Consider the following 13,496-nt stretch of genomic DNA (forward strand, 5'->3'; position numbering starts at 1 on the left):
CAGAACATTAAACCAGGGAGAGCATTCCTTTGTATTATCTTAAGTAAGTCTTGCTAAAAGACAATCAGACTTTGCATAGCACATAATACAGACTGAAAGCTGGGTGTTAAGGGGTTGTGTAGACTATTTATGCCCACTATACCCACATTGCTGTGAAAAAGTATTTGATTTCTTCTGTTTTTGTGTATCTCATATTAAATTGTTTCAGAAATTAAAACAAAATCTAACATAAAGCAAAGGCAACCTGAGTAAACACAAAATACAGTTTTTAAATGACGTCATTTATTGAAGCAAAAAAGTTATCCAATACCAACTGGGCCTGTGTGAAGATTTATTTGCCCCCTTAGATACGAATTCAAAATGGGGTTCAGGTGGACAAGACGCAACCAGGCCTGAATACTGAAAACTCTGTTCAATCAAATCAACACTTAAATAGAACCTTTGCAACAGCATGAAGTTGGTTAAAACATCTTACACTAACACACTATGAAAAAATGAAAGAAAGTCCAGAAATGATGAGGAAGAATATGATTGAAATACATCAGTCTGGCAAGGGTTACAAAGCTATTTCAAAGGTACTGTGACTCCAAAGGACCACACTGAGGGCCATTATCTCCAAATGGATAAACTCATCAGTAGTGAACTTTCCCAGAAGTGGCCGGCCTTCCAAAAGTCCTCCAAGAGCACAGCAACTGCTCATCCAGCAAGTCACAAAAGAGCCAAGGACAACATCAAAGGACCGACAAGCCTCTCTTGCAGCAATAAAAGTCACTGTTCATGACTCCACTATCAGAAAGACACTGGGCAAAAATGGCATCCATGGAAGTGTGGTGAGGTGAAAACCACTGCTAACCCAGAATTTTCCAAAAACACACTTTGATGATCCTCAAACTTTTTGGGAGAATGTTCTGTGGAATGATGAGTCAAAAGTGGAACCTAAGGTCAAGCATGGTGGTGGAAGTGTGATGGTGTGGGGATGCGTTACTGCTTCAGGGCCTATGCAAATTGTAATAATTGAGGGAAACATGAATTCTGCTCTCTACCAGAAAATTCTAAAGGAGAATTTCCGGTCTTCATCTATAAAGTTGAAACTCAAGCGCAACTGGATTATGAAGCAAGAAAGAAGTCAAAGCATGGGAGTAAGTCCTAGTCCTAGAAGTAAGTGAGAAAATGACTGATCTCCAGTTATCAAAAGCGTTTTGACATTTGGTCATTTGGTCCTCAAAAAGAGTAAAACATTATGTAAACATTAGACACATTATCCACACACAAAAATGACAGGATGAAGTATTGTTTTAGGCCCACTCTCTTCACAGTGTATACAGATTACTTAACTGTGTAAAAAACCTACACACCTGGCCAGGTTAACTCGAGCCTTCTGACCTCCACTGAGAGTAGCCCCTCGGTCCCCAATCACAGTCAGATCTCCCTCACGGAGTACCTCCATGTCCTATCACATATGCAGAGGAATGGGACTTACAAAACTATATGCTACATTTTAGTACATTATATTTTACATCAACATGTTATATTTTACACCAATAAGAGAAACTAGGTTACAGCACTCTCGTCCTTTTCTCCTTCCCACACAGTATGGGACTGCATATTTTTCCTAACAATTAACAGAAGTGAAAGGAACTCAAACAGAATCCAAATGTTAGAGAGGGACCATACCTTCTTAAGAGCACAGGCCTTCAGAACTTTTTCATATCTTTGTGGCTGTAGTTCCTTTCCAAAGAGGATGTTGCTGCGGATAGTACCTGGATACATCCAGGGCTGCTGGGATGCATAGGTCAGATTCCCAGTGACCTTCACTACTCCTTTGTCCTGTGGCAGCTCTCCCAGAATGGTGCTGAGCAGAGATGACTGAGAGAGAAAAATACAGAGAAGGTAATGCAAATATAACATTACACAGGCAAGGGGAAATGCTTGTCAACCATACAGAGGGCAAAGAAAGATGATTACATTACAGACCTTTCCAGAACCAACAGGGCCAATAACAGTAAGGAGCTGGCCCATCTTCAGACTGAAGGATATGTTTTGCAGTGTTGGAACATCCAGACTCTGTGTGTAAGGGGTGAGGAATTAGTCACTGGCCAGGGAGGGGTCTGTAGTTACATACATACAAGTTGAGCATGATTCACCTTCTCCCAGTAGCAAATGAGATCCTGGACCACCACAGACACTTCCTTGTTCTCGTCTTGAGGAATTGTCACGTTGTGTTTAACCAACTCATCCAGCAAAAGGAACTTCTAAAATCCAGATTACTAACAAGGTGAGCAAGCAACCAAATAGTATCAATGCCACTAAGTGTACATGTGTTTATGTGGTGACTGCTAATTTAAGCACTTAGAAAGAGTGGTGATGTACATTTACATTTATTAGATGCTTTTATCCAAAGCGACTTACAAATGAAGTAAATGAGAAATAATCCTTCCTCAGCTCTTATGCAATCTGCTGAATCGGCTTACTATTGCAACACCAGTATAAATTATGGTGTGTTTCATGCAAATTATATGCATATGATGCTAAATAGAGGTGTGTGCCCTATGCATATGATAAAGATTTGTGGGCAGAAGTTTGCTTTTATGCAGATGAAACAAATTCATTATTTGCACACAAATCACTGCTTGTTTTGATGTCATATGACACTTTCATGAATCAGACGTGTATCAGTGCGCCCATAATTCTTTCTATACAACTTTCATGAATAAGTGCACTTATGTATATTGATCTCATTCTAATAATGATTAAATTAAATATCACATTGTGCTTCCTGTAGTGAAAATCAGTTTTTAGGTTCTTCAGTACAACAGCATGATTGCGAATGTGATATTGCTTATAAACAGCAGTTCTATAAACAAGAAATTAATAGTGAGTAACTGACATTTCAGAAACATTTTTGCAAATATTTTATTTTTGGAAATAATTCCCAAAGAAACCACAGCTGGAGAGAGTGTTGCATGTTGCCATGCAATGCACAGACTCCCAATCAGATAACTGGATTCATGCTGCTCATTGGGCCCATGTTAATTTGTCCATTCCTGTTATACAGGTGCATCTCAAAAAATTAGAACGTCATGGAAAAGTTCATTTTTCCCGTAATTTAATTCAAAATGTGGAACTTTCATATTTTCTAGTTAGTGTATGATGATCAGGTCATTGCCTCCTTGCACATTCTGAGCATCATTTGAGCCAGCTGATTTACTCCCAAAGGAAATAGTGGCACAGTGATAGCAGTCATCCTTTTGGGCTGCAGAAGAGCACTTTTGTGTTGGGTGGGATCGGTGTTAAAGTATTTCTCCAGGGAGGTGATTGAACATATTACCAGGCTCATCAAACATAGTATCCCTCTGATTTTCCTTATCCCTATCCTGTGTTTTAACTAGTGTTACTGTTATAACAATGGTGTAACACTAGTCTTAGCTCTGACTATTAGATTAATTGAAAGTAATGGTGAGCTGTTTTTCAAGTAGCCAAGAGTTAAAGCAGTTGACAGCCCATACTGTTTGCCTTACAGTATTAGATTAATTTAGTCATTTCTTCAAAATGTCTAAATCTGCTGATATGATGTTTGCATACTTGGAAATTTGTACTGTTGAAATTGGCTTCCCTTCTTCCTTTTCATTTTGACCTTACAAGGCATTAATATTTTATGTCAAAAGTTATATTCATGAAAAATAAAGGTTTCAGTGTAACAAATTATTGCTAGAACTGGAATTTTATGTAGCAAACACAGATAAGCAGAGTGATACAAAACACTGAAATGTCCAAGTGATGTTATATTAAATATCAGCAATTTTGGAACACTGTTTTTCCAATCTAATTAGATCAGAACTAACTGTTGTATAATGGAAATTAATTAATGAAAATTTCAGTAGTGGTATAATGTAACAGTTGAGAAGGAAAAACCTGTACTGGCACTGTGCTTTGCTGTTAGGAACTAATCTATGATTAAGATGTAATATTACACTACCTTCATTACAGTGTCAAATAAGCTGAAGTTGTGCACAAGAGCTCAGCAACTATTAATCTACATTACCACAGGTTAAAGAGATAAATATATTCAACTGAATACATTCGTTTCATTTCAGCTCCAAATGATTTGTGATTAAATATTACTGGCTAATAAATAATTTTTCACTAAGCCAAATGCCAATTGTTGCAATGTTCTGAAAAATATAGTCTGCCCAAAACCTATTTACCTTGGGTTTAATCAAATATTTATTTATGGATATATTAGTGTACTTAACCAAACTTTAATATTGCCACATTCTAGTTAGGAAAAGATCTACAGAAGAGGTTACCAAGAGTGTAAAATTTTATGTCTAACTAATACAAGCTAGAAACATATTTGGCAGTATGTGTAATGTGTCTCTGTACCTTGATCCTACGGATGCTGATGCTGGCCTCAGACACTTTCTCAATGGCAGCGGGGAAGAAGAGTGTGACAGTGAGGCGAACAGCAGTGTACAGCGACACAGCCATAAACACACGGCTGGCTGTGATTGTGTTTCCCACCAACACATATACAGTGAATGTCACAAATTGAATGATCTTGCTTGCAGCAAAGAATGAGGCCATGTTCAGACCACGCAAGTAGGAGCTGCTCATGATTTTAGCAATCTCTTTCCTGTAAGAAGGAGGGTGCATCATAATGGCATGATGCACGCACAAATAAATTCTGTATAATGTCAGTTAATTTCAAACTCGTTATATATGGGTTTTAAAGTATATTCCTTGTGTATTCTCCATTCTCAGGGCCAACACAATGTCAATATCTGAAATCCAAACTTCAAAAGGACCACACATACCTCAATACAGGTTAGGAAGTAATACTTAAACACTGATGTCTAAAATCTTAAGGCTGAGAAATCATAGTACAGCCACAGAGGCATGTAAAATGTTGAGGACAGATTTAGGTTAAGGCTTTTAAAGATATTATTACACCACCATCATGCAAAGGCCAGAGAGTTGCTGGCTTCTGATGATATGCCTGTGGATCTGCTTGTATAGTGAAGAGCAGACAACAGAATTTATACACATTTAACAAACTGATTGCCTGCTCTTAAACTTCTTTTATATACCACACATGTGATCTATATCACAAATCTGGCCCATTGCCTTGTTTCCCCTGGCTCGTGTGTACTTGGAAAATATTACTGAAACAGGCCACAGTTCACTACTACTAGCACACTATTACTTTTACACTACTGCTAAAAATTTGCATACTTTGGCTGGCTTGGCCATGGTCCGAATGGAGGCTGTTTGCTGTGCTAAATACAAGTCACGTTATCATCTAAAAAACGAGCCATGAGTTGTGCAGTGTTATAACCAGAAATTAATTTTTGTGGGATGAGAAAACTCAAATAATTATGAGAAAATTTTTTTAATTATTGTTTTCCTGAAGTGTACATGTAAATTGGTGTGACATACTAATGCAGGTCAGACAGATGTTAGACAGCAGTAAGCGGCGTTTAACTGTTTACATAAAAAATTATTTGTTATTTAACCATTTAAGGCACAATAAACACAGTAAACCCAAACAGGCTACTTCACCAGATCTCACCTCAGTATCTCTTAGCAATATATATATATATATATATATATTATATATATATATATATATATATATATATATATATATATATATATATATATATATATATATACACACACACACACACACGTACATACATACACACACACACACACACACACACACACACACACACACACACACACACACACATATATATATACACAGTATCTCAAAAAGTGAGTACACCCCTCACATTTTTGTAAATATTTGATTATATCTTTTCATGTCACAACACTGAAGAAATGACACTTTGCTACAATGTAAAGTAGTGAGTGTACAACTTGTGTAACAGTGTAAATTTGCTGTCCCCTCAAAATAACTCAACCATTAATCAAGCCATTAATGTCTAAACCGCTGGCAACAAAAGTGAGTACACCCCTAAGTGAAAATGTCCAAATTGGGCCCAAAGTGTCAATATTTAGTGTGGCCCCATTATTTTCCAGCACTGCCTTAACCCTCTTGGGCATGGAGTTCACCAAAGCTTCACAGGTTGCCACTGGAGTCCTCTTCCACTCCTCCATGATGACATCACGGAGTTGGTGGATGTTAGAGACCTTGTACTCCTCCACCTTCCATTTGAGGATGCCCCACAGATGCTCAATAGGGTTTAGGTCTGGAGACATGCTTGACCAGTCCTTTAGCAAGGCAGTGGTCGTCTTGGAGGTGTGTTTGGGGTCGTTATCATGCTGGAATACTGCCCTGCGGCCCAGTCTCCGAAGGGAGGGGATCATGCTCTGCTTCATTATGTCACAGTACATTCCCTCAATGAACTGAAGCTCCCCAGCACCGGCAGCACTCACGCAGCCCCAGACCATGACACTCCCACCATCATGCTTGACTGTAGGCAACACACACTTGTCTTTGCACTCCTCACCTGGTTGCCGCCACACATGCTTGACACCATCTGAACCAAATAAGTTTATCTTGGTCTCATCAGACCACAGGACATGGTTCCAGTAATCAATGTCCTTAGTCTGCTTGTCTTCAGCAAACTGTTTGTGGGCTTTCTTGTGCATCATCTTTAGAAGAGGCTTCCTTCTGGGACGACAGCCATGCAGACCAATTTGATGCAGTGTGCGGCGTATGGTCTGAGCACTGACAGGCTGACCCCCCACCCCTTCAACCTCTACAGCAATGCTGGCAGCACTCATACGTCTAATTCCCAAACACAACCTCTGGATATGACGCTGAGCACGTGCACTCAACTTCTTTGGTCGACCATGGCGAGACCTGTTCGGAGTGGAACCTGTCCTGTTAAACCGCTGTATGGTCTTGGCCACCGTGCTGCAGCTCAGTGTCAGGGTCTTGGCAATCTTCTTTTAGCCTAGGCCATCTTCATGTAGAGCAACAATTCTTTTTTCAGATCCTCAGAGAGTTCTTTGCCATGAGGTGCCATGTTGAACTTCCAGTGACCAGTATGAGGGAGTGTGAGGGCGATGACACCAAATTTAACACACCTGCTCCCCATTCACATCTGAGACCTTGTAACACTAACAAGTCACATGACACCGGGGAGTTATTTTGAGGGGACAGCAAATTTACACTGTTACACAAGCTGTAAACTCACTACTTTACATTGTAGCAAAGTGTCATTTCTTCAGTGTTGTCACATGAAAAGATATAATCAAATATTTACAAAAATGTGAGGGGTGTACTCACTTTTGTGAGATACTGTGTGTGTGTGTGTGTGTGTATATATATATATATATATATATATATATATATATATATATATATATATATATATATATATATATATATATTTTACACACACACACACACACACACACACACACATACACACACACACACACACACACACACACACCACTCTGTAAGCACCACTGTGTATGTGTGTATATCTATCTATCTATATGGGTGCATCTAAAAAAAATGTGGGTTTTTTCCCGTAATTTCATTCAAAAAGTAGAACTTTGATATATTCTAGATTCATTACACATAAAGTGAGATATTTCAAGCCTTTTTTTTTTATCTTGATTATTACGGCTTATAGCTCATGGAAATCAAAAATCCAGTATCTCAAAATATTACAATAAAGAATTTATAATACAGAAATTTCGACCTTCTGAAAAGTATGTTCATTTATGCACTCAATGCTTGGGCAGAGCTTCTTTTGCACGAATTATTGCATCAGTGCGGCATGGAATGGAGGCAATCAGCCTGTGGCACTGCTGAGGTGTTATGGTTGCTTTGATAGCGGCCTTCAGCTCCTCTGTATTGTTGGGTCTGGTGCCTCTCATTTTCCTCTTAACAATACCGAGTTAGGAAATTTGGCTGGCCAATCAAGCACAGTAATACCAGGGACACAAACCAGTTACTAGTAGTTTTGGTACTGTGGGCAGGTGCCAAGTCATGCTGTAACAGGAAATCAGCATCTCCATAAAGCTTGTCATCAGATGGAAGCATGAAGTGCTCTAAAATCTCCTGGTAGAAGCTGCATCGACTCTCGACTTGAGAAAACACACTGGACCAACACCAGCACATGACATGCCAACCCAAATCATCACGGACTGTGGAAACTTCACACTGGACTTCAAGCAACTTGGATTCTGTTCCTCTCCACTCTTCCTCCAGACCCTGGAACCTTGATTTCCAAATTAAATAAAAATTTTACTTTCATCTTCCCCGTGATTGTGGTTGTGTACTGATCCAGACTGAGAGATTAAAGGCTCAGAAACCTTTGCAGGTGTTTTGAGTTAATTATCTGATTACAGCTCTTCTCAGGACGACATATCTGTATTATAAATTCTTTATTCTAATGTTTTTAGATACTAGATTCCAGACCCTGGAACCTTGATTTCCAAATTAAATTAAAATTTTACTTTCATCTTCCCCGTGATTGTGGTTGTGTACTGATCCAGACTGAGAGATTAAAGGCTCAGAAACCTTTGCAGGTGTTTTGAGTTAATTATCTGATTACAGCTCTTCTCAGGACGACATATCTGTATTATAAATTCTTTATTCTAATGTTTTTAGATACTAGATTTATTTCCATGAGCTGTAAGCCGTAATCATCAAGATTAAAACAAAAAAAGGCCTGAAATATTTCACTTTATGTTAAATGAATCTAGAACATGTGAAAGTTCCACTTTTTAAATTAAATTATGGGGGGGGGGGGGGGGGGGGGGGATGAACTTTTCCACAATATTTACATTTTTTGAGATGCACAGACGGACAGACAGATAGACACTGAGATTACAGCTCTTGAGGGTCTTACAAAAAAACAAAAACAAAGCATACATGGCCCAGGCAGAATTTGAGTTTGACATCCTTGGCATAGACAGACTGTGCTTTGCTTAAGATAAAATATAAAATCCTTTGTAGCTTACTTTCTGAGGTCATTGATTAATGCTGCAAATGGCTTTTCCCATGCATACATCTTAATAATTCGTATCCCAGACACCACCTCATTCATTGTGCATACTCTGCTGTCAGTAAGGACAGCTGTCGCATTCCTAAAGAGAGACACAGACAGGAGGGGGAATAGGAATGATGATCTGTTTTAATTAAACCTGAAAATCACATAATTTTCTGGAAAAAAAACTTCATGTATCCTACTTATGCTCCTGAGTGTGTGTAAATTTACACAAAGACTTACTTACATTTACTGGCTGCAAATCATGTAATTTGCACTTTTGTACATGGATTACACTGTCAAGTTTAAAAAGCTTGTGTGTTTTAGTTACACACACAAACTGAATGAAAATGACCAGAAAAGCAGATCATCATCAGTTTATAGTAATGGAATCAGTAAGGGACTGTCTAAAAAACACAGTATGGATACAGTACTTATTTATTTATTTTTCATCTATTTTATTAATGGTTATTAATGATATACATTATTAAATGAGTAATTCCACTTCTAAACTTATTATGCCATTTAAAACCCAGAGTTAGTCTTAGCAACTACAGCAAAAAAATGTTAATTTTTGCTAATTTTTTTTCTGCAAAGAAACAGAATTGAAATGACAAATTTTATGACTTGCAGGTCCATGTATGTCATTCAATATGGTTTCAAAATTGAAAAGCAAAATACAAATAAATACATGTTCATTCATTTTCTGTTTTAATATTGACAATTAAATGACTAAATAACTATGTTTAAAACCTATTTTTGTTCAAAAATGCTAAATATTTCAAATATGCCTCATTTACAGTTTCTTGCAGTCTTATTTTTTGAGTTGGATTTATTTTGCTTTGTGGCATGCTTGTTCCAAAACTTTAATCTTGTTTTGCTGAAGCCATTCTTTTGTTTATTTGGATGTGTGCTTTGGATCATTGTCATGCTGAAAGGTGAAAATTCTCTTTCTCGCTTTAATGGGAGAAAAATTCAAAATTATATTCAGCTCTCTGTCCACTCCAGAGTAAGAAAATACACATTTTGTCCTTTTTGTGTCTTTATTTCTTGAGAAACAGGAGAGAATCCTGAATGTGCAGTGAATGTCCCAATATAAAACCAACTTTACCACGGTACAGAGACTAGCCATTTAACAATTTAACGAGTGACCTGCATTCCAAACAATGTAAGTGATGCATTTGGAGGGTGCTTTGAAGAGAGAACAATCATAATAGTCATGCTGTAGGATCGTTTCAAAAATGTCCAATAAAAATTGTGGATGATAAATTCTTGAAAAGAGTAGATAGGAATGATTAATCCTGAATGAGGTTTTCTGCTACCTGTCGCACTGGTTTAGCGTCATCAGTTAAGACAGGCAACGGGAAGTATAAATTTGCATGTTCTCTAAATGTTTAGCTCAACATTTATATTTAGATTTAACATTGTGATGGTGGAGCAACAGCCTGCGCACACCAAAGGATTACCACTCCTCACACCGCCGCTGAAATGGTGCTGAAAGGACAGCTCCGCTTCGCTTTGTTTTGGACAGCATGGCAGTGCGTGGCAGGGCGGCAGAATTACACACAGCTGGAAGAAAATTATTGTAGTGGTAGCTCTCTACCCTCCGGGAGACAATGGCAGAGTATAAAAGGGGGCCCTCAGAGAAAGCCATGTGAGCGCGTTCACATGCTGATGCCTATTTCTTTGTCCCCCACAGACAACGAAAATTATGAGGATGACAGTGCTCCCTGGCTGACTCCCACCACATCACTTCCTTCCAGCTGATGACCTCACTGCCTGGATCAAGTCATGCCTCTGCTCAGCCTCACACTCCATGACTTGGCCTTTTCACTCCCCCACTCCAATACCAATCCACATCAAGCAACTAAATAAACACCCAGTTTTTGCTCATCCTGGTTTCCTGTGCGTCTCTGCTCTTCCTCTTCCAGCACTGAGTTACTACAACATTTAGATATAGATTTGACATTTAGATTTAAATAATTTTTTTATTTACAATACATAAAGTTTATATTTAACATTTAGATTTATATTTAGCTATAAGATTTAGGATTCATATTTATATTTAACATTTGCATTTAGATTTGGATTTAACATTTATATTTAGGGTTTTTATATAAATTGAGTGATCTGCCACCAAAAGCTCCATGTCTAAGTTGCTTAACACATCCAGATGTAGGTACATTAGGAAATATCAGGAAACAAAAGCTGAAACTCTGATCCATCGTTTAATACTCATCTTTTGATCTTAAACTCAAATGTAATCAGTGTATAGCAAAAACAGAACAACTGACCTTGCCATTCCAATACTTTGGAGGGAACATATGTAACCATATGAACCAGTTTACCTGGAAGTCCTTCATGCAGTTGTAAAACCAGAATTACATTCATAACCTTCCAGTCTAATCTATAATAAAACTATAACTAATATTAGATTGTCTTTTTATCCCAATTCAATTTTCCCCAAAACTCACCCATGTGGAAGAGGTGTTTGTGTGTTTACACACCTGAATTTAGAGAAAAGTTTTCCAAACAGGGATTGCAGTGGCAGCAGAAAAATGATCACTGCCATACCCGCCAAGCATGAAGGTCCAATCTCCTGCCACAGAAGGAAAACTACAGCTACAGCTTGCAGTGGCCCCACCCACAGGAAGTGCAAGAAAATTGTCACCTGAAGAAAGAAGTACCCGTTAATAGAACACGATTGTTAATAGAACTATCATTAATAGAACAAGATAGTATACAGTCAAGAAAAAAGAAAGTACTGCTCATCAATCTGAGAAGGGTTATAAGGCTATCTCCAATAAATTTGAAATTCACCATTCTACAGTGAGTAGGATTGTTTAGGATTGTTTAAATTGAGGGCCTTCAAGACAATTGACAATCTTCCCAGGAGTGAGTAAATTCAGTCCAAGGTCAGACCATTTAATGCTCAGAGAGATAAAGAAAAACTCAAGAGCTACATCATGAGAGCTACAGACCTCTGTAAGCACACAAAATGTTTATTTTCATGACAGCACAATCAGGAAAAACACAACAACATGTATGGCTATAATTGAAGGATGACTTGGGAAAAGCCCCTTCTCTCCAAAAAGAATATGGCAACACAATTCATATTTGCAAAATTGCATCCGAAAAACCCCAACAAAACTTTCGACTGATGAGACCCAGGTGGGGTTGTTTGGTCATCATGCACAATGCCATGTTTGGTGAATACCAAACACAGTGTATAACAACATCTCATACCAAATGTCAAGCATGGTAGTGGAGGGGTGGTGATTTGGGCTTGTTCTGCAGACACAGGAAACTTACAATCATTGAGACAACAATGAACTGTGAGGCCATCTGTCCAGCAGCTTAAGCTGGGCCTAAATTGGATCTTGCAACAGGACAAGGATCTAATTTTGACGACCACACAATTGTTATTTAAGCCCTAAAACATAAACATAGAATTGATGAAGGATGTGTTTGTCTCCCCATGACTGTAACTGATGGTAAAATTTTACATTCATCTAAGCCCTGTTCAAATTTAATTTGTTTATCAAGGGCACGTCTGTAATGATTTTTTTTTTTTTTTTTTTACGTGTCCTCAGCAATAAAACTGACATCCGGACATAAATTAAGTGAGGTTTTTATAAGTTTCTAGTGGGTTGTATTTTCTATGAACCTATGTTTATGTCATGTGCTCATGTGATATTTTAAGAACTGGCAGTGATACAATGTTTATACAAATGTTTAAAGTAAATAAAATTTTATCATATTGTGCAAAAAAACAATTGTGAATATAATGCTTGATACCTGTAGCTGCCATTATAATGGTTCATTTGATCAGTCTGTGGTCTCATGGATATCTAACAAAAAAAACACAGGTTTATCCAAAAAAAATATATTTTTGTTGAATATAGGTATGCAACAATTATTTTAGTCAATACTTTGTGCTACCTCCATTTGCCAAAATAACAGCTCAGAGTCTTCTCCTATAATGCCTGATGAGGTTGGAGAATACATGACAAAGGTTCTGAGACTATTTCTCCATACAGAATCTCCACATCCTTCTAATTTCATGATCCACGCTGGTGGACACTCCTCTTAAGTTTCAAGACAGGGGACTGGGATGGTCATGGCAGGAGCTTGATTTTGTGGTCAGTAAACCATTTTTGTGTTGATGTTGATGATGTTTTGGATCATTGTCCTGCTGGAAGATCCAACCACGGCCCACATTAAGCTTTCCGACAGAGGCAGTCAGGTTTTCATTTAATATCTGTTGATATTCAATAGAGTCCATGATACCATGTATCCTAACAAAATGTCCAGGTCCTCTGGCAGAAAAACAGCCCCAAACATTAAAGATCCACAAACATATTTAATCGTGGGCATAAGGTACTTTTCCATATGACTACCTCTCTGTGTTCTCCAAAACCACCTCTGGTGTTTATTGCCAAAAAGCTCCATTTTGGTTTCATCTGACCACAGAACCCGATCCCATTTGAAGTTCCAGTAGTGTCTGGAAAACTGAAG

At 38.0% G+C, this 13,496-nt stretch overlaps 1 protein-coding gene across 3 annotated transcripts in view; it reads right to left on the reverse strand.

Annotated features, from left to right (window-relative positions):
- The window catches only part of abcc4 (ATP-binding cassette, sub-family C (CFTR/MRP), member 4), a 77,167-nt gene that overhangs the window by 33,416 nt on the left and 30,255 nt on the right, over positions 1 to 13,496 (reverse strand). For all 3 annotated transcript variants that reach the window (XM_017482055.3, XM_017482053.3, XM_047158983.2), the window contains 7 exons: positions 11,486 to 11,649; positions 8,953 to 9,078; positions 4,384 to 4,633; positions 2,145 to 2,252; positions 1,975 to 2,064; positions 1,675 to 1,866; positions 1,356 to 1,450 (listed from right to left, as the gene is read on the reverse strand). In XM_017482055.3, the coding sequence (XP_017337544.1) occupies positions 1,356 to 1,450; positions 1,675 to 1,866; positions 1,975 to 2,064; positions 2,145 to 2,252; positions 4,384 to 4,633; positions 8,953 to 9,078; positions 11,486 to 11,649 (1,025 nt within the window). The remainder of the gene's footprint in view (positions 1 to 1,355; positions 1,451 to 1,674; positions 1,867 to 1,974; positions 2,065 to 2,144; positions 2,253 to 4,383; positions 4,634 to 8,952; positions 9,079 to 11,485; positions 11,650 to 13,496) is intronic.

The sequence above is a fragment of the Ictalurus punctatus genome, chromosome 12 (assembly GCF_001660625.3).
Source record: "Ictalurus punctatus breed USDA103 chromosome 12, Coco_2.0, whole genome shotgun sequence".
Classification (NCBI taxonomy): Eukaryota; Metazoa; Chordata; class Actinopteri; order Siluriformes; family Ictaluridae; genus Ictalurus; species Ictalurus punctatus.